The 21,175-nt window shown below is 40.7% G+C and overlaps 2 protein-coding genes across 3 annotated transcripts; one reads left to right on the forward strand and one right to left on the reverse strand.

Annotated features, from left to right (window-relative positions):
• Nucleotides 1-281: 281 nt before the first annotated feature.
• LOC113143013 (palmitoyltransferase ZDHHC23-like) lies at nucleotides 282-8,369 on the forward strand. The gene is made up of 9 exons (XM_026328430.1): nucleotides 282-415; nucleotides 857-1,495; nucleotides 2,569-2,736; nucleotides 3,348-3,585; nucleotides 7,283-7,422; nucleotides 7,501-7,580; nucleotides 7,691-7,804; nucleotides 7,917-8,018; nucleotides 8,109-8,369. Exons 1-9 carry the CDS (start codon nucleotides 297-299, stop codon nucleotides 8,126-8,128), a joined length of 1,620 nt encoding a protein of 539 aa, XP_026184215.1. The 5' UTR covers nucleotides 282-296; the 3' UTR covers nucleotides 8,129-8,369.
• Nucleotides 8,370-9,309: 940 nt separating this feature from the next.
• On the reverse strand, nucleotides 9,310-20,955 carry LOC113142881 (zinc finger Y-chromosomal protein 1). Of its 2 annotated transcripts, XM_026328221.2 has the most exons (8): nucleotides 20,401-20,955; nucleotides 18,023-18,119; nucleotides 17,392-17,706; nucleotides 16,631-16,780; nucleotides 16,264-16,392; nucleotides 16,047-16,181; nucleotides 15,759-15,902; nucleotides 9,310-12,207 (listed from the first exon to the last, which is right to left on the reverse strand). In XM_026328221.2, the coding sequence occupies exons 2-8, from the start codon at nucleotides 18,087-18,089 to the stop codon at nucleotides 10,904-10,906; spliced, it is 2,244 nt and encodes a 747-aa protein (XP_026184006.1). In that variant the 5' UTR covers nucleotides 18,090-18,119; nucleotides 20,401-20,955; the 3' UTR covers nucleotides 9,310-10,903. The 2 variants fall into 2 exon arrangements, with proteins under 2 accessions (XP_026184006.1, XP_026184007.1); XM_026328222.2 differs by lacking the exon at nucleotides 16,047-16,181 and having other exon boundaries at nucleotides 20,401-20,953.
• Nucleotides 20,956-21,175: the final 220 nt, after the last annotated feature.

Genomic DNA, 21,175 nt, shown 5'->3' on the forward strand with positions numbered 1-21,175 from the left:
TCTACACTATCCGCTCTTCTACAAGTTAATTTCTCTGTGATGAGAAACAGTGAAGTGAGAGGTCCTGATGTGTATGTGAGTCCATGTTTAGACATTTGGTGCAGAAAGTAAACCGAGAAAACACTCAGTGGTTGTAGTAGCAGAGTTTTGTTACACATTGAAAGTGCAGTAAATTATATTTTCACTACACCAATGAGCTGTAATTGTGTAGATCGTTGTTCATGAGGGTGGGATTTTATAATGAGCCTTTTGTCTTGACAGCCTGTAAACGTGAAAGTCATCTCTAACAAGCCATTATGAAATGGGAGAAGTTAAAACCCCCAGAGCCGGATGATCCGATGTGTTGCTGTGAGTGTGACGTCTACCAGTACGGATGTTGCTGTGACTGTGAAGATCTGGATGAAGCCTTTAACAGGTACGAGGTAAAGAGTCAGTACTGAATATCCTGAAGTGCTACGGGAAGGTAAAATCCGTGTTGCTGGACATTCATTCAAATTCTCATAGAAGTAGCACTTTTGGTTAAAAAAAAAAAATTCAAGTGTGTCTTTTAACAGCTGCTCTAAGTAACAGTGTCTTTGTTATTTATAGCTGCCAAGAAAGAACCAGTTTAGTGTAAGGCTGCATTGTAAACCAGGCAAAGCAAACAAATACATCAAATCATCCTTATTATGCCATTATAAGCATCACTGTAAGCTACAATGACATAGTAGAGACTGTAGATGCTGTATATACAATATATTTGTATGAAAGCCAAATCACTGATACAGCAAGTGTACTAAAACGTAAATGCAGCATGTACGTCTGATTCAGATATAAAAGGAGCAGTTGATGATCACTGTCCTCTGTCCACTGTTAGGTGGCTGAAAAACAAACCACCCAACAGTGGATGTAAGTCTCCTGTTCTTGGGGCCATGATTGACAACCTGGAGATCTCCTTGATCCCAGCCCTGGTGCTGCTACCCCTCCTGCTTCGAGTTGCAGCACTGCACTACCTGCTGGGTGTCATCATCCTCACAGCTTTGCCAGGCCTGGTCCTGTGGTACTACTACGCTACGCACCGAAAGAAGAGACGCACCGTGTTCTTCCTCACTCTTGCGCTCTACTCTCTGGCTTACATGTATTACCTCTTCATCACAGAGATTTTACCCCGTGGTGATGTCAGCCAGCTGCAGGTGTGTACCGTGACCACTGGGATGATTTTCACTGTCATTTCCCTTATTCACACCAAAAGAGGCCCAGGATTTGTGACCACTGGTCTATATGAAGCACACAACCAGAGACAGGAGGCTAACGAGGACTTGACTCAAGGTATCGGGTCTAACCAATCAGCAGCCTCCTCCTCTGAAGAGACCCCAGCAGAGTTACATATCAGAAATGAGGCTCTGATACCAAAATGGAGCAGGTGTCCTATGTGCAAAGTAATGCGACCCCCACGGGCCGGACACTGTCGAACCTGTGGATCATGTGTCCAGCGTCTGGACCACCACTGTATCTGGTGGGTTAGATACCTTTTTTTTTTTTTTTTTTTTTTACATAATTCTCACATGAGCAATGGTTTTTCCAGCAGGGACATTAGGAAAGATTCAATTGAATCATTACACTGTTTGTTTACAGTTTAATAGTTCCTTGTACACACACCAGGTCTAAACTAAGGATGACACTGGGTTTAAAGTAAAAACGTCTATGCAAACATGTCTATTAACTTGTGTCTCGCAGTAACTGGTCATTTCAACAGATCCTAAAAACACATTATATAGTTCTAATCATGCGGATATGACGCTTCGAGAAAGCAGTTCTTAGTTTGATCAGTTTTAAGTACTTTAGCTCATTATACATGAGAATACATAGTAAAATAGTGGAATTAAACACTGTGTATAAAGATGGCACTGTTTATCAGAGCACTTAATCTTCTTGGGTTTTTCGAGGCAGAGATCCAAAGCATGTGCATATGGGAACACGTCTGATCCTGGCTCATTTGTCTGTAGTGGAAAACATGCATTTACTTCATAAACCACGTTTCTCCCTAGAAGCACCAAAGTCAGATGAGAGAGACAGGTTGTTACTGAAAGTAAGAGCCTTTATCCTAATGTTTGCAGATCAGGTCAACTTTTATACAAAAGACATTTTGGACAGTGGATGAAACTTTTACTGTAGAGGAGCTACAGTTTCTAACTTAGAACATTTGGTTTAATTTTTATTTAACACCCCCCCCCCCCATCCAAAGAAAAAAAAAAAGTAAAAATGTGTTGTCATTAAAAGAGCCTACCTGGAAACCCGTTCAAGTGTATGTACGTGAACCTCTGTAGCCTACTGTAAACTACCACCAAACTATTATTGCTTACATGTGATTATGAAATAATGACATGACCAATTGAATTGTGCAAAAGTAATTCAAATAAAAACTGAAGACACTGCTTTCAAATCTGGATATTGCATATATTACCTATAGCCTGCATGCTGGTTTCAGATATTAGGCAGTGTGTTGACTTTGGGCTTGAACTGGTAACTGGTAACTGGTAACTTGTCCCTTGTGTCTGTGTTATGTGTGTGTATGTTGAGGTGTTGTAGGATAAACAGCTGTGTTGGACAGGCAAACCACCGCAGTTTCCTGCTGACCCTGTTTGTGTTCGTGCTGACCTCTCTCTATGGGATCCGTCTGGTGCTTTGCAGCCTCTGCCCTCGACACTATCTAATGACGGCTCTCTTCTACTGCCCAGGCGTCTACAGCCAGTCGAGGTAGACAACTCTTTATATATTCTGCCTCCCTTATGCATGTGACTATAAAAGTAATTGTAAGAATAGATTTAGAAGTCAAGATAAAATGTTTAAGGAAAAAATATTAAAACAATGTAAATCTTAACTTGTGGGTTAAACACAGACAAACATCAATAGCAAAAACATAAATTCTACTGTCTCTTCTTCAATACAGTTTTACTAGGCATTGATTGTGTGAAACAACTTAAAGATTATTCTATTTAGAAATTATAGACTAGAAGACGTTTTTATAAGTTGGCAAAGCTTCATGATAGTATAAGTTAAAACTTAAGTCAGAACCTTTGGAGTAATTTCTACAGTCTATTTCACAATAAAAGCTTGTGTTACATATAAATTGCAGTAATTTAATTCTTTCATTTAGAGTTTTGCCTTGCTTTGTTTATTTTGAAAGAAAACTAGAAAAAGACGTGAAAATCTGAGAAATTTTCTCCACAAAATCTTTCTAGTTGCAAATAATTTCCTGTGACTAAAAGACAAAAGAGTCAGTAAACCCAGTTATACTAAATACAGCTGTGTGCTAACTGCATTTCCCATATATAGTTGTAATGTTTATTTTCACTCTATGTTTCCAGCACAGCACTTTGTTTCACCTGTGCTTGGTACAGCAGCATTGTCACTGCTGGGCTGCTTTACTTGTTGGTGGCACAAGTTCTGAACATCAGCTTCAACGTGACGGAGCGAGAGGCTCAGCTGGCTCTGAGGAACAAAACGGGCCAGAGCCGCCTGTGGGGACTCGTCATCGACACAGGAGAGTATACACGTGGTTTCTGTCAGAACTGGGTTGAGTTTCTCACCATGACAGATGCCTCGGTTTCTCCTCGCTCCAGCCACACTGACTTGGTCTAGTTTCACTTCAGACTTCCAAGTAACATCATGATAACTGACTGTTAAATCTGCATGTGTGAAGAAGTTCATCTCATGTATTTCTTAACATAGATCGGCTGTTGGTAAAATATATTTAGGCAAATTTTAAATTCTTTACATGCTGAATGAGAATTTAAAGGTGCTAAGTGTTGACTGCCTAAAGTGCACATTAAAATGTGTTGCACTGTTGTCTATTAATGGAAACAAGCTGCAGGAATGAAGCTGCAGGCACTGCCATGTTACTATATATATTTTCTCTATTTGCAGAAACTGAATATCGGTGAAGTTGTCTGACTGACTTCAAAATATTTTTCACTGCATGTGACTCAGAAAATGAAATAAAATTCTGAACATTGCGATAAATGAGGATTAACTTTATTTTTCATAAAGCAGAATGAAAACGTTTAAGTAAACTGTTTAATATCTTCACTCCACTGTTTCCATACATTCCCATTTTTCCCATTAACAGTTCTCATAATGCACATCTTGAGTGTGGCGATCAATCCAACTGTTTAAATCAATGCTTTTTTTCTCCTTTTAAATGACTCAACTGAAAGGTTTGTCTGCTGTCTCCACTCCCCCATAGTTCCAGCTGCTGAATGGTCTTTTCTCTGGTGCCACCGTCAGGCCAGTCTGTGCATTACCCCACACTAAAGAATGTCCAGATTTACTCTAATCTGCTCTAAAGACAGTAAATGTGTGAAAAAATGAGCAAATACAATAGTGATACTGGTTAGCCTCACAATTTCCTCTCGATCAACACATTTACGTATAACCACGCATCCTGAAAAACATGGACAAATTTACATTTTATTTGAGGTTATCATTTGTGGTTAAGTGGCTGCTAATGTTTTTATTACACGCTCATGCTGCTCAGGACACTTGTCAGTACATTACTGCAATAACTGGGTGTGGTAATGAATAAATTGTGCTCTAAGTAGATTTGTGCAGCTGGGGTGTTTGGTTAGACAGTGGTTTTATAAATGTACAAATATTTCTGCCACGTAACTTTAAATATCTGGTTTCATAAGACGTACCTGTTTAAACAGGCAAGGTATGTAGATCGGAGGATTCCTGGTACTGTGGTGTGTATCTACCTGCATCAGAACACACCGTTAGTTTACAGCAACCAGCACAGAAAGATCTCAGCTTGAAGATAAATGAAAAAGAAATATTTGCCTCTGAAATGTAGTGGTGTGGAAGTAAAGTAGCATAAAGTGGACTAATCCCAAAACTGTACTTACATTTGAGTAAATGTACTTATGTAATGGACACACAACACGCAACATCTGCAAGCATTGGCCAGAAACAGCTTAAGTTATGTAGTGTATTCATCCATACATCTATTAACTACATCACTGGGGCCAATCGCAGGTGATACTAGACGAGGGGCGGGGTACACACTGGATGGTCCATCACAGGGTCTCCAAATAAACTAACCTGCGAGCCTTTGGACTGTGGGTTTTCCCCGGAAGTACAGACACAGGCAACATGCAAACTCCACACAAACAAACCAGGGTCAGTCGGCAGGTTTGAACCTAGACCCTTCTAGCTGTGAGGTGACAGTACTAACCACTGCATCGGTATCACCCTGTAGTGCATTCAAACATATTGTATCAGCTCCTAAATAATATACAATATAATGGCATTTACATCCAGAGGCCTACGGTGTGCTTTGGCTTCAGCGTACTTGGGCAAAATTCACTGTACGGTGATTGTTTTGGTAGAGTAATGCATTGGTTTATGGGTAATAAATGACATCATCAAGTCTGCTGTCGTTTTTGGCTACTGTGTTGTTCTTTGCTACAAGTGATCAGCAACAGTTCTGAACTAGTACTTACAGCTAGTAGCTGAAGGAACCAGGCTGAATAAGCAGATGACACTTTTAGACACTTTTAAACCCAGATATCGCGGATAAAGAATTATAGTGGGCTCCAGACCTTTTTAATATTTTATACTTTTAAAAGGCAGGACAATATTAGCATGACCTGAAGAATGTGCATGTTCATTCTTAGCTAGTAGGTGGAACTGGCCTTGGCTTTAAGCCATTCAAAGCAATTCATCTGCCAATTTAGAAAGCCCCAGAACAACAGGCAGAAGAGATTAGAGTGAATGGAGTCAATGCCTCATGTGCAGAAACTACTTAACCAAGACTTATTGAAAATATCTTGCACTGCTCACTGGCCTGTGAATAAAATGGAGCGTACTTAGTTAACAGCAGTAGCAGGTTGGTGTAAAGAAATATTGTTCTTGGTCAGCGAGATCACATGATAGGCATCTACCTTTTTATAGGTTCAAATATCTGAGGAATTGTGAAGTGTCTGATGAAGATGAAATGATTTTCTTGTTGTATTTTGTAGTTTTGTGGTTATTGATGATAAGTTTAGAAGCATTTATATGCACTTCCATTCTTGCACTTAATAGACGAAAGGCTTCTGTATATATTGCTCCAGATTTTCTCCTGTAGATGAAAAATAACAATAAAGATTATTTAACATACAGATTAGGTGTCTTGTTTCTGTTAATGTCAGATAGTTTAATGAAGTAAATTTGAATGAATGAGGAGGGGAAAATATTTACACATTGGAAACATTAATAGAGATGCAAAAAGAAAGCATTCCAGTTCACCACAGGTCGATGCATGATCCAATCTGCAAAGCTTTTGTGTTGTCTCTCTTTTTTACTATCACAACTGCTGACACGATCGATTTGATTCTGTGCCACAGAGAGTACTGGAGGGAGGCCACCGCTCTGTTTACCGCTTTTGGTTCCTGTTCTTTTAAAGCGTTTGCTCACACACAGGAAGCTGCATAATGAAAATTGCATTATCAGTCATTGTGCTGTCCAAGCTTAACTAAGTGCCAGGATATGAACTCTGCCCATTTGTTATTGAAGTTATGTCATTTCTCTTGCATGTTGTTTACTGTTTTGCATTCACCTCTCACACATCTGATTAAATTCTGACTGGCAGGACTGAAAGCATACCTTTGGTTTCACATGTTTGAACCCATCCCAGCTGCAAGGTTTTGGGTGTGCAGGTGTAGGTGTGTGTGTGTGTGTGTGTGTGTGTGTGTGTGTGTGTGTCCTGACTGGGAGGGAAAAGGTATTCTCACTGTCCGCTATATAAAAGGTTGCGGGGAGAGAACTTCAACACACTCTGCCGATCTTCAACCATACTCACCACATCGTTTCTGCGGCTGACCCTGCTCCTCAGTAGCTATGGTCCTACTGCTTCCAGTGTTGGGCACTCTGCTCTGTGCCTTCATGGTTTCTTCTGAAGTCGCACCCCAGGCAGACTTCAATGTACAGGGGGTAAGACACAGAACTGGATCAACAATCGTCAGCTGTTGTTTTAGTCTCAGTATAAATGTGTATTGACTGTGTGCATTTTGTTTGTTTGTCTGTCTGTTTTAAAAATGGATTTAAACAACTGTGCACTTATATTAGTGGTGTTGTAAGGTGACATTTAGAAAAAAAAAAACATATTTCCATTTTCCCTCAAATACATAAAACCATCTCAGAAATTCTGATAAGAGATTGAGGTGAGAATAATTTGATACTGACAAGCACAAACATATGAACATAGAGAAGATTCAGCAATCGCTTGATTAATTTCCTCTGTTTTTGCTGTGTGCACCCATAGGTGGCGGGGAAGTGGTACCTCATTGGATTTGCCACTAACGCCCAATGGTTTGTCAACCACAAAGCCAGCATGAAGATGGGCACAGCCCTGTTCACCCCTACTGCTGACGGGGATCTGGACATGTCGTACGGCAGTCTCCTGTGAGTGAGATGACAAAAATATCAGCGGTGACACAGTGGCAGGTTCCAGTTAACTGTGTTTCACTGCTTTCTTTGCAGCTCTGATGGCTCTTGTTGGAGAATGAATAACCTGGCCAAGAAGACTGACATGCCTGGAAAGTTCACCTACACAAGTCAGCGTACGTACTGCCCCACACGCATAAGTCCTGAACATAAAGAGGCATGCAAGCAACATTTACAGTTAAACCATCCACAACATCACATGATCTTTATTCCCTCCCTTTGGCAGGATGCGGGAGTGTGAATGACATGAGGATGGTTGATGTGAAGTATGACGAGTACATCCTCGCTCACACCGTCAAGAGCAAGGGAGCCGATTCCACAGTCGTCAACAAACTATATGGTAGAGTCATCATTTCCCATGATGCTGCACTCCGTTCACTCAGTTTAAATTTGGGCAGCAGTTAAATGCAGCCTTGCACACTGTAGCTGGTAAATATGGTGTGTTTTGACAGGCCGTGGAGTGGAGCTCAGCGCTGACCTGCTGGAGAAGTTCAGGCAGTTCTCTTTGGAGAATGGCATCCTGCCTGAAAACATTGTTTACCTTCCCAGAAACGGTACTTCTTTATATAAATAGAAAGCTTTTATAAAAATTAAGAGCAATGTTATGCACTAGTAACCTTACTCTTTTTTTTTTTCTGTTTTAGCGGAGTGCCCAGCTGCCTAGTTTTCTACTCCTGTCACTACATGTCAACAATGCTTTCTGCAGACCTTAACACCAGTAACAGACAAAATCATTTTTTCTGTTTATTTACACTGCTCTTTCAAATGTGTTAAAAATCACTCATAAGAACCACAAAATGCGATGAAGCCTGGTTTCTTTGCTACAGTACCTGCTAATGTAACTGAGCATCATCTTTAATTATTCTCCATGTATTGTTCTATAAAATGCTCTGCTTTGAATCACATGTGGCTGGTATGCTGTTTTTTTTTTTCACGATCACCTGTTTTCAAATTCTTAACTTCCTACTACTTCTTTTTAAAACTCCTCGAACTATGTTCATTCTCACTGTGGGTGGTTACACTGAAACCTTCAACTTTACATAACCACACTTGTGTAATGCACACACTACACCTCAACTACTCAAAAATCAGCGATATCACAAAATCTTGCCTGTACATACTTGTCCCAAAGGTTCACTGCAGGTTCATAAGGTTCTGATTTTGTTAGTCTCATGCTTGCACACAAGTAGTATTGGAAAATAACTAAATACATGTAATTAAGTAAATATTTGAAGCGCTTTAAACTACTTAGTGACAGCAGTGAGGAGACAAATCTGTATGTAATGAAAACCTTTAGTTGCAGTTCTTTAAAAACAATCTTATGAGCTGTACTTCAAGTACAAAAGTAACACCCTGCTTTGACATTACTGCATTAGCAATTACTTGTTATGGAGTATTTTTAGAGAGTAGCAGTTACTTTTAGTTAAGAAAATGATCTGAGTACTTCCACCCCACAACAAACCTGTGCAGGTGTATGTGGGTAACATGGTTTACACTCTTGCTAATGGTTCCACTGATCAGGGGCATAAACAAAGAAAGAGAATAAGAAGGCTGAGAAGGCTAAGGAAGTGTACATGGCTGTAAACAAAGGTTGAAAGTCAAACCTATGCTTTATGAGGAAAAAAATATCAAACCATAAGGATATATAGTCTTTCAGTGAACAATGTAAATATAACTTTTATTTGTTTACAAGAAAACTCTGGAGAGCACCCTCAAATTCAGATTTAAGCTGATCAAACTTTCCCCCTCAGAGGGGCTAAGAACAGTTTTCTAGTCTCAAACACATATGTCATCTACACAGTGAAAGCTAAAGTGATGTGACAATAAGCATAGAAAGAGCAGGGCTAAAATATTTTGCTTTTATTACTTTTTTAACAAATACAATGAAGTACATCCATAACAACACAGTTCAGATTTCATTTTTATCAAGTGTTTACATCTACACGCTTTGTACAGATTTGTATACAAAACAATAATTTACGTCCCATAGAAGTCTAGTTACACTTAACTATACAACAACTTGTAAATGAAATAAATATAAAAACAGAAATAATCACAGGTGATAACAACAATGTAAAAAGCCATAGTACGAGTACACCATCAGCGCCGGGCTTCTGAAGTTGAATCTAAAAAGATATACATTTTCCCTTTCTACTGGCAAAAGTACATCTGGGTTGGCGAAAACAAAAAGCTCAGTTCATAGTTTCGTAATAGAAGCACCAGATATACTGTACGACTCCCATTCAGGCCATTAAGTTATAATGGGACACTTTTTTTTTTTAACCCAGCCTAATATTAGTATCAAATTGGAGCTTGTAGATTACGTTTTTTTCTGTGATTTGACATATTTCAGTTCATATGAAAAACAAATTTGTTCATAAATGAAATAGACCATTTCTATGGACATTTGCTCTTCACAAAAATCTGCTCATTCAAATTGAAAGGATTTAACTCCTCAGGTAGCATTAATGGATTAAACAATACTGTCAGTCTTCATCTCTGCTGCTCCTGGCACTTGTTCTGAACAACGTACAGAACACTTGCTGTCTTCAAACAGAAATATCAGACATGTATGTGATAATTAAGTGGTGGGTTAAAGATCGCTCAGCAATACAGGTGCATATGTGTAATTTAACCCACTACCATGACACATTCACTACTTTATTATGTACTTCGTGTTAATTTAACTGTGTGGACCCCTAAATGATTGGTTCTTTTCTCTGGGTGCTATTTGCTGCCAGGCCTTGTGTTTTTGTTAACACAACAAAAGGCATTATATTAAGAGGGGTGGGGTCAGAGCACCAGGAAGCACAACAGATGCTTTTTTTTGTCACCCACTCTCCATCCCTCTCTCTCAGACACAAACACACACACACGCACGCACGCACACACACACACACACACACACCAAACGTGACATGATTACTGCATTTATCATGATGTTTACCAAGATGGCAAGTGCTACTGGGAACAGGCTGCTAATCCATACTGCTGTGTTGAGCACATTTTAACAAAATGACGCAAAACATTTCTGCAAATTACACTTTAGCTTTGAGACAAATAATTAGGACTATTGTGATTGAAAACTGATTGCTGCCTGCGAAATCAAAAATCTTTATCTACAAAGAGACGTCTGCACAATCTGCCATGCACACTGTCGCCAGCAAAGGGACATGCAGTTAAAAGTGCAAGTCTACAGAGGGGTTCTGCTGCTAACTCTGACAGACCATTAATGTTATGTACACGTGTATACATTTCTGAACAAACATTAGGCTGAGAATCAAAAAAGAGCAAAACAACAGAACGGACTAAGTGCAGCACATACACACGTCACATTGTTTCAATGCAAACGGTGTTGTGCTGAGGGTGCAGTGATTGGGGTGTGATGGTTGCTTCAACATTGTTCTTTGTTGTGGCACAGTATTTGGCTCGGTCAGAGTCACTCTGCCTGCACCACGTCCTTGTGGTGGCGCATGATATGCTGGTTCTTCTCTGATGGTCGTCTGAAGCCTTTCGAACAGATCTCACAGCGGTGTGGATAGTCTTTTGTGTGAATGGAAATCACGTGGCGCTTGAAACCCGAAGCATCCCCGGTGCTGTAGTCACAGTACTGGCACTGGTAAATTCTTCTTTCTTTCTGTCCTTTGCCAATAACTACAGTCACACTGCTGGCTAAGCTGGCTGCACTGACTCTAGCAGGTGGGCCAGAGCTGCTGGAAGCACTTGGTGCAGACTTTTTAGGTACCACAACAGGAGTGTGTGTCTCTGTCCTCTTAGCCTCGCTCTTTTCAGGAGAGGCCTGTTGTTCCTTGGTGTGGACAGACAAGATATGGCGACTGAGAACAAAAGGGTCTGCAATTTTAAAGTTGCAATGCCGGCACTGATGGAGTTTCTTGGTGCGGTGGGACACCGAGTGCTTCTTCAGTTCAGATGGCCGGTGGAAGCCTTTCCCGCAGACGGCACACTTGTGTGGATAGTCCTTGGTGTGAACAGATATGATATGACGTTTCAGGTCACTGGAGTTGGAACTTTTGTGATCACAGTGGGCACAATGGTGGGTCTTATTCTCCTCATGTGTTAGTCCATGCTGCATTAACTCCTCCTCCTCTGCAAAGGTCTGGAAACAGCGCTCACATTTGTATGGCATCTCTTTGCTATGCTTAGTCTTGATGTGCGTCTTGAGGTTAGAAGAATCAGCTGACTTGTAATCGCAGTACATGCAGGAGTAAGGCTTCTCGCCCGTGTGCGTGCGCATGTGTTTCTTCAGCTCTGAAGGATGTCGAAAGCCTTTTCCACATTCCACACAGATGTGAGGGAAGCTCTTGCTGTGAACTGCCAACAAGTGGCGATTGAGCAGTCCCTGCTCAGCAGTTTCATACTCACAGAACTTGCATTTATGCATCTTAGTGGGGGGTGGCGGTGGCGGCTGGCTCTTGGGCTCTCGGTGGTGGTGCTGTAGTCTGTGAGAGAACAGCGCTGCCTGCTGGTGGAACTCCTTGCCACACATTTCACACTCGAAAGGGGCCTTGCTGCTCAGAGCATGTACCTCCATGTGGTTGTGGAGGCTGGCTTTCTTGTTGGTGGTGAAGTCACAGTCTGTACATTGGTACTTTTTCCTGGTCAGAACATCCTGGTGATGGTTCTTGGTGTGGCGTTTCAAAAATCCTCGCGACTTGAACTTTTTACCACAAAGCATGCAGGGGTACACTGTCAGAGGCTGACCGTAAGGACCGATGATGATGGCTAGGGAGAAAAATGACAAGGGCAAAAAGGAAATGTCAATATGGAAATAATCTGGTTTGTCACCTAAACGTTTTACAACTTATCTTAAATTTTGATGTTAAAATCGTTTATAAATAGTAACAACTAACTAACCAGTATTTGCCAATAACAATGACAAAGCACATTTTAGCCTAGATAATATAAAAAAGGTATAATCAAAAACAAAACATAAGCTGCCACCCATCAATCTGCATCTTGTAAAGCAACCGTGGCAAAGGGACTATATACAGTGGGTACAGAAAGTATTCAGACCCCTTTAAATTTTTCACTCTTTGTGTCACTGCAGCCATTTGCCAAAATCAAAAAAGTTCATTTTATTTCTCATTAATGTACACTCAGCACCCCATCTTGACAGAAAAAAACAGAAATGTAGAAATTTTTACAAATTTATTAAAAAAGAAAAACTGAAATATCACATGGTCATAAGTATTCAGACCCTTTGCAGTGACACTCATATTTAACTCACATGCTGTCCATTTCTTCTGATCCTCCTTGAGATGGTTCTGCTCCTTCATTGGAGTCCAGCTGTGTTTAATTAAACTGATTGGACTTGATTAGGAAAGGCACACACCTGTCTATATAAGACCTTACAGCTCACAGTGCATGTCAGAGCAAATGAGAATCATGAGGTCGAAGGAACTGCCCAAGGAGCTCAGAGACAAAGTTGTGGCAAGGCACAGATCTGGCCAAGGTTACAAAAGAATTTCTGCAGCACTCAAGGTTCCTAAGAGCACAGTGGCCTCCATAATCCTCAAATGGAAAAAGTTTGGGATAACCAGAACTCTTCCTAGACCTGGCCGTCCAGCCAAACTAAGCAATCGTGGGAGAAGAGCCTTGGTGAGAGAGGTAAAGAAGAACCCAAAGATCACTGTGGCTGAGCTCCAGAGATGCAGTAGGGACATGGGAGAAAGTTCCACAAAGTCAACTATCACTGCAGCCCTCCACCAGTCGGGGCTTTATGGCAGAGGGGCCTGACGGAAGCCTCTCCTCAGTGCAAGACACATGAAAGCCCGTATAGAGTTTGCCAAAAAACACATGAAGGACTCCCAGACTATGCGAAATAAGATTCTCTGGTCTGATGAGACCAAGATTGAACTTTTTGGCAATAATTCTAAGCGGTATGTGTGGAGAAAACCAGGCACTGCTCATCACCTGCCCAATACAATCCCTACAGTCAAACATGGTGGTGGGAGCATCATGTTGTGGGGGTGTTTTTCAGCTGCAGGGACAGGACGACTGGTTGCAATTGAAGGAAAGATGAATGCGGCCAAGTACAGAGATAGCCTGGAAGAAAACCTCTTCCAAAGTGCTCAGGACCTCAGACTGGGCCGAAGGTTCACCTTTCAACAGGACAATGACCCTAAGCACACAGCTAAAATAACAAAGGAGTGGCTTCGGAACAACTCTGTGACCGTTCTTGACTGGCCCAGCCAGAGCCCTGACCTAAACCCAATTGAGCTTCCTCCTGAAAATGGCTGTCCACCAACGTTCACCATCCAACCTGACAGAACTGGAGAGGATCTGCAAGGAAGAATGGCAGAGGATCCCCAAATCCAGGTGTGAAAAACTTCACATGCATCATTCCCAAGAAGACTCATGGCTGTACTAGCTCAAAAGGTTGCTTCTACTCAATACTGAGCACAGGGTCTGAATACTTATGACCATGTGATATTTCAGTTTTTCTTTTTTAATAAATTTGCAAAAATTTCTACATTTCTGTTTTTTTCTGTCAAGATGGGGTGCTGAGTGTACATTAATGAGAAATAAAATGAACTTTTTTGATTTTGGCAAATGGCTGCAATGATACAAAGAGTGAAAAATTTAAAGGGGTCTGAATACTTTCCGTACCCACTGTAATTCTGATCAACCAAACTAAATGACAGAACACTACCATAGAAAGATTTATATAAGAGCAGGAGTACAGAATTTCAAAGGTCTGTAATAGTAGAAAAGTAAACATCTTTTACTTAAGTAGTGAAAAAACATTTTACCCAGGTTTACTTTACCTTAGTGATTTTGCCAACTACAGGGGAAGTTTGCAGTTTGTTTGCTATTATATAAACAGGCAAAATCTTTCTGAAGACTGTCTATACTGAGCCACATGTCCAGCAGCAGATGAGAAAGGCCAAATAAACTGCTGACAAGCCTGAACAAAGTACATCAGTTACTGCTGCAGTCTGACTGCTGCTACAAGATGCAGAAGGCTGCAGAGAAACATGGCTGTCTCAGTGCAGCATGTTGACACAGCCTCGTGGACACATGACTACATGGTGTAAAAACTATTATACAGTTTTTGCTTACAGTCATAGTAAACAGTGAATAGCAGGACTCTTGTGTCACATATTTTCAATGTAGGAGAATCTTTATAATGACCAGGATAAATTCATGGACGATATGAGAAGGCAAATTACAAATAAGCCTCTAACAGGGTATGTGCAGGTTTCTAAGAGCTAGATTTAAGACTTTAAGACCTTTTTAATACCACGCTGAATGAAATTTAAGACCAATTTTGTAGAAATAAAATAAAACATCCCACAATACAACCAATTACCCTAACACACTGTTTATTGATATAAACTGTTTACACACCGTTTGATTTATTGTGTAAAACAAAAATAAAATGCCAGGTGTTTTCCGACAGGTTTCCGCAGCCGCTTTGTCTTATTCACACCGCATGTGGGTCTCCAAAGCTTTCATACCCATTTTTCCGAGTTTTACATTTTTTTGCACAGCCTTCACCGGACCTCGAACACGTTGCCAGTAACAGGACTTAACCACAGCGCAAAATTAGGGTTTTGTAACCAATTGTCATTAAATTTACATTTACCCATGGCAAAAGACTAATGCTGAAACTTTCCCGCAGTTCACGCAGCTGCCGGAAAGCATGTGTTAAATGAACTCCCCTCAAACGCGTATTTTAGTTGGTTCCGCCTATTTCGTTCTGCGTAACAAATATGCAAAAGGCTTTCAAATTGATTTCAAGATGAAAATAAAATCTTCTTTATGGGGTCTGTTAGATTTCATTTTAAGACCTTTGAAACGCGAATTTAAGACATTTTAATGCTAATTAAGGCCTTAGTTTTATAATATGGAATTTAAGACTTTTTAAGGATCCGCGGACACCCTGCTCTAAACTTTGCTAACTCTTAATAAGTGGTACTTAAACTACAGTATTATTACAGCCAATGGTTGCTTAAACAGGTGATGCTAAAGTCACCAGCTACTGCCTATTATAAATGCAATGTTTTCTACTTTATTTCCTTTTTCTTATTAATTTAAATTAATTCAATTTAGTTTTTACTGCAGATAAGAAAATGCTGTGATTACACTGTATTTGTTTGTTACTGATCAATAATGAAAAATATTAGAAACTTTTCTAATAATGCATTTGCACTTCACATTAGTAATACATCTACTATAGCAGTTATGATCTAAAGGCTTTCTTTATGGTGCATTTCCCTTTTACATTTAAAACTGGCCTGAGGAGCCAATTGCCTTTGGTTTCCTCTTACCTGTCTGGACCTGCCGAGGCTCCGAACGTCTCTTGCTCTTGTTGCGTTGTCTGTTGAGCTCATCCACCCCGTCAGATTCATCGATGTGCAGCAGTGCGCTGGCTGCACCATTACGGTTTTCACAACTCTCGCTGTCCTCTGCACCTAAGAGAGGAACACAATGTCTTTAACATAAAAACAAACAAAACCCAGCACAAGTAAAGCTTAAACCAAGACACTCAGAGACGTGGTTGCTGCACAGGCTTCCAGTGTTGTTTTAAAAGCAATTTAATAGACAAGGGTGCTGACCATAAGCAGCTGCCCAGGCCACAGGCATGAAGTCCTTGCTTAGAGACACGCTGTCATACGAGCGGTCGTGAGTTACTGGCTCTTCACCTCCTACCACCACCTCCATATATACCTCATCAGTCACCTTGGACCCACCTGTAGATGAGCCCAAGATGTACAAAAAACTAAGTTGACTTTCATGACAGTCATCCCCATCTGTTAGATGTAGATGACTTACCATGGTTTCCTTGATTGTGGTGAGAATCCCCAACAGACATGTAGACCATCTTCTCTCTGAGCGTTTGGCCTGAAGACTCTGTTAATGCCACACTCTCTGTGTCTCCATCGCTGATGTCCACAGATTCACCTGCAAAATAAAAACACCTTTTAAATCCACCAATTTTTGACGAATTTACCACAAATGATTTCTCAACCTGCACAAAACAGAGGCGCAAGATCAGCAATAAAATTTAGAGAAGGTTGTATCTCATTTTTTGATGCTACAGATACATCAATATAATGTTTTGTGACAATTCCTAGCACTCAGAAATAACTAATGAATCAAATTATAGCTCAAAAGAGGCTGAAAGTCAACTCCTACTCACCCATGTCATCCTCCCCAGAATCAGCCTTGAAGATGTAGACCTTTATCACCTCCTGTCCATCCTCATCCTTCTCCACTTCCTGGTCCTCCACAGCCCCTTCAACTGTTACCTCTGTTCCATCCTCGGACACCATTTTACCAGCTTCATCCACTACAGAGGACGACACACACCACATTTCATTAAAGAAGATGTGCGCATTTGTCAGCCGTGAGCAGTAGTGTTACATTAACCTTTCTGTACCTCACCACTATTTATGTTCAATAAAGACAAAAAATATTTACAATTTCAGTACATGTGTCTTGTATCATAAAAATATACTAAAATTAATCTAGACGTCTAATACAGTTTAGAAGTAGTCCTGGTTCCTAAATACTTCAGCAAATTAAAATGTCCCAAACTTCTTTTCCTCTTGAAATGTAATAAAGGTGGTTAGTGGGACTTAAAGCACTTAAATGTGTGACGTGTCCATTAACACGCAACGTTCAGATGAAATTCTAAATACTAAATATAAGGTCTGTTTCCATACCTAAGTGCCATTGATGGATTGTTAGACAAGGAAAATGTTCAACTGGGCAGTCAGTACTGTATGACTGCTACAGCTATTTAAAATAAAAGTGTAATTTTTGGCTTTCGCCAGGACAGGGGAAACAGACCATAATGCATCTGGGTAGCATGTATCTCAAACCACCTCTAAAGGTAATTTCCAGAGATGCAACATCCCATTTAAATTCAAAGCTACTAATGCTGCATGGTAAACTTACAGGATATCATTAAATAATCTCCACAGCCATCTTGGTCATCCTCCTGCTGCTCTGGGTCCAGCCCATCTTCAGGGATGTCTCCCATGGCAACACCTTCTTCCTCGCCCTCCAAAGCCATTACGCAGGTTTCTACAGCGACATCTTCATCTTCATCGCAGTGCACATACTCAGAAACCACATCCTCAACAGCATCCTGGATCACTAGCTCGTCGGGGGCAAACCTGTGAACTGCCATGCCTTCCCCCTCGCCTTCTGACACCAACACAGTCTCTTGAAGCTCAACAACAAACTCCTGCCCGCCGGCACCACCCTCATCTGAAAGAAGCAGGATTACCCAGTTAACCAGATAACAGTCAATAGCAAGGGTTTATTGTTCATATATTTTAAATGGTACATTAAATATTGTTACTGATTTCCTATTGACATCATGAAATCATATAACATCTAAATTTGAACACTTACGCCCTTCACAATGTTCTACGTTATCTGGCTATCCAACAAATCCTGCTTCTTGAAATACCCCAACACTGCCATGTTTACCATAACTAACATATATACTTCTGTACATACTTTGTGTACACACACACACAAAACAAAATAAAATAAAAAAACAAAACACATAGTTAATTACCCGATCCGTGTAATATTATTTTGGGCTCTTCCGAATGTATTGCAAGCCTGGTGACATCCTCATCCATTGTCCTCGCACTGCATTTGTTACTGGAAAGCTGAAAGTAAATAATACAAACTTAGATCTTTGGTGACCAAATGTGTTAGAAACAATTAGGGGGAAAAAAAAAAAAAAAAAAAAGGTCAACCCTCACTAATCTTAACTCACACATAAATTATTAGTGTTGCTACTCTCAAAATCAATCCATTCACAGTAATTATTTCCAGCATATTAAACCAAATGCTCTGCAATTCACCTAAATATATTTTCTCATACAATGTATTAACTGGATAATACTGAATGACAAGTAAATAAATGGCAACTATTTTGAATGTGATGTTTTTCTCCTTGTGCTGTCTGCATTAAAGTGAGTCTCAAACAATTGTGTCAGCACACACATATAGGTAAACACCATGTGTACATTTAGTCAATGTGATTAGAAACTATTCAAGTTTTCCAACAGTAGACCAGATGATGCAGATCATAAAACCTTATTTTAAAATTACATGTCAACTAGCACGGAATCAATATACAATATACTTCCTACTGTATCTAGGGAAAGCCACACTAAGCTTGTTATCCTTTGCTTGTATAAGAAAAAAAACGTGCACATGTTGTTAATTTGATATTATAATGTGACTCACATGATAGAAAGAGACCTCTGGCATGGTGCTGCACATTTCCTGCAGCCTGACCAGTCTTAATAGCTAATGGTTATCATGTTGTGCAGTTATTATGAAGTAAATATGCATTGTTTATAAGGGTGTGATAATGTAAACATTGTGCAGACTTGGCATCTTCTATTAAAATATCAAACCGTGATGCTTTCTGGTACTGACCCAAACATGTCCAGCTCCATAGCACTGATTATTAAAAACTGTTCAGCAGCAAAAACATGTACATAACTTAATTCTTTCCACAGAGTACCTATACCCTGAGTACAAGTACACAAACTTTTCAAACAATACCCCAGCCAAATAAAATGTATTTAATAGCTGATTATATTACTTTTGAAGGTATGCAAACTACTCAGGTTTTCATCCCCCATGCTTTGTGTCCTATTTTAGCTGCAGCAAATTTATTTGTTCAGACACTTTATTCATGCAAACAAAAATATATGGTTTTAAATATTAAAAAAAAAAACAGCTGCACTGTAAATAAACTCTACCTTGCTGACAAATTCAGAAGAATATTAGGGGGGTGGGGAACTCAGTTACAACTATAATCCAGAAAATAGACTTCTGCTATGGGAGCTTGTGTCTGCTGCAAAGGACAGCAAGTGAAATGACCGTGACATAACTGCATCACTAACCCAACTACCACAATTAAAACAAATACTACCAAATCAAATCGATCCCTGTAGCTCAATTGGCTCTACCGTCATTATGGAGATGAAAGATAAATACTGTACGACAAAAAATTTAAAAAAAAAAAAAAAAAAAACACAAATCACAGGCACGGTGGGATGCGGGGATGTAAACAGTGGTGTGTGGACGATGCAGCTGGGGTGCCATTTAATTTCCAGTGAACGTACCATCCCCCACCCCCAGGTGGAAGAGGATGACAACGGTGTGTGGAAATATGGCGCACAACATAATACATATGTGTGCTTAAAGAAAAACATAAACACCGCCAAGTCATTAAAGGCTACTCGGTGGTCTCTCTCATGCCAAACTAAACACACAGCGGAAAACCCGACGAGGTGATAAACGGCAACCACTGGAGCAGCGTTAGCACTGACTGCATAAGCAAGGTCTGACTCTCGCAGCCAAAAAAAAAACATATTTAGATGAAGGTGGCTGCACCGGTATGCCTGTATTAAGATGAAAGTACTGTATAAAAGAGGAGGGGTGCGTTAGCTCTGCACTAACCAGGCTCTGTAGCAGCCAGCTAGCGGGAGAAGGTTCAACGGTTTTTACAACCGATTTTCATCACAGCACCGTCCGCCATTTTGTTAGCTTGGTGTCCGAGCGAGCGCTAACACTTTTCTTACCGAATATATGAGAAACTGTTCATTGTGTTTCTACCGAAGCACATACTGCACACAAACTGTTTTAATCAATGGCAAGTTGATATTAGGCAACGACAAATGGAGAGCACAAAGCCCATTTTACGCTGAGCAGACTGGCTAGCTAAGCGGATAGGCCTGAATTACCAATTACGGCCTCTATTGAGGCCTGGGCCCGAGAAGAAAAGGCCCAGCCCTTTGCGGCCTCTCAGGGAGAATAAAGAAAAATATCAAATAACACATGCATGCAAAAATAACGAGACACGGTGATGCACACATGCAAGCATAGATCTGCAAACGGGCGCCCCGGGAGCAAAATCAAGCCTCGTACCAGATTTGCGCTGCAGGGACGGCCTCTATCCGCTTCTCGGCTTCCCAGGCCGCCTGGTTCCCCCAGACTCGGGCAGGACTCAGTCGGGAATTCTGTGTTATTTGGGCGGGCCGGAGAGGAGCAGAGAAGGAGGGGTTAAGGGTTGTTTCTGGAGCTCCGCTGAAAGCAAAGCAGGACGTCTGGAGCCAGGTCTAGTCATGCTACAGCCCCCCGCTCCTCCAGCTCCGAGGCCGCCGTCAGCACGACACGTCACAGCCCGAGAGCAGCAGGAAAATGCGGAAGGGTCGTGGTGGAAATCACACCGGCAGCCACAAAACAGGCCATAACGAAGCGAGTGTCAAAACCTGCACCGTAGTTGGTTATTCTGATCTGTTCATGTCCCAGGGAAGGTGTAAGCTTGTACTGAGCTGAGGACTGCTTCAGATCCACGCAGCAGTGAGGTGGACAATAAAAGGTGATTAAACTATGACCTCCGCATCGAGAGCATCCAACATTTAAACAAACCGCGGACTAGATCCGTCTGAAGCATCCTATTATTGTACCTGTTTCATCTTCTCAGGGGACAAACCCAGTTGTTTCTCCTCAACCTCTACTCCTTCGGTTTCACTTTAGAGACTCTTCATTTCATGCTGGTCAATAATAGGAAATAGCTGAATCGTTTCTATAAAAAGGCTCAAAATCACATTTACTGGAAGAAAAAAAGTAAAAGTAGTGGGCTAGCAGTGTTTACATTGATCGTTTGATGCAGACAGAGGGAGACAGTAAAAAAATGATC

Source organism: Mastacembelus armatus, chromosome 14 (assembly GCF_900324485.2).
Source record: "Mastacembelus armatus chromosome 14, fMasArm1.2, whole genome shotgun sequence".
In the NCBI taxonomy this organism is placed as follows: domain Eukaryota; kingdom Metazoa; phylum Chordata; class Actinopteri; order Synbranchiformes; family Mastacembelidae; genus Mastacembelus; species Mastacembelus armatus.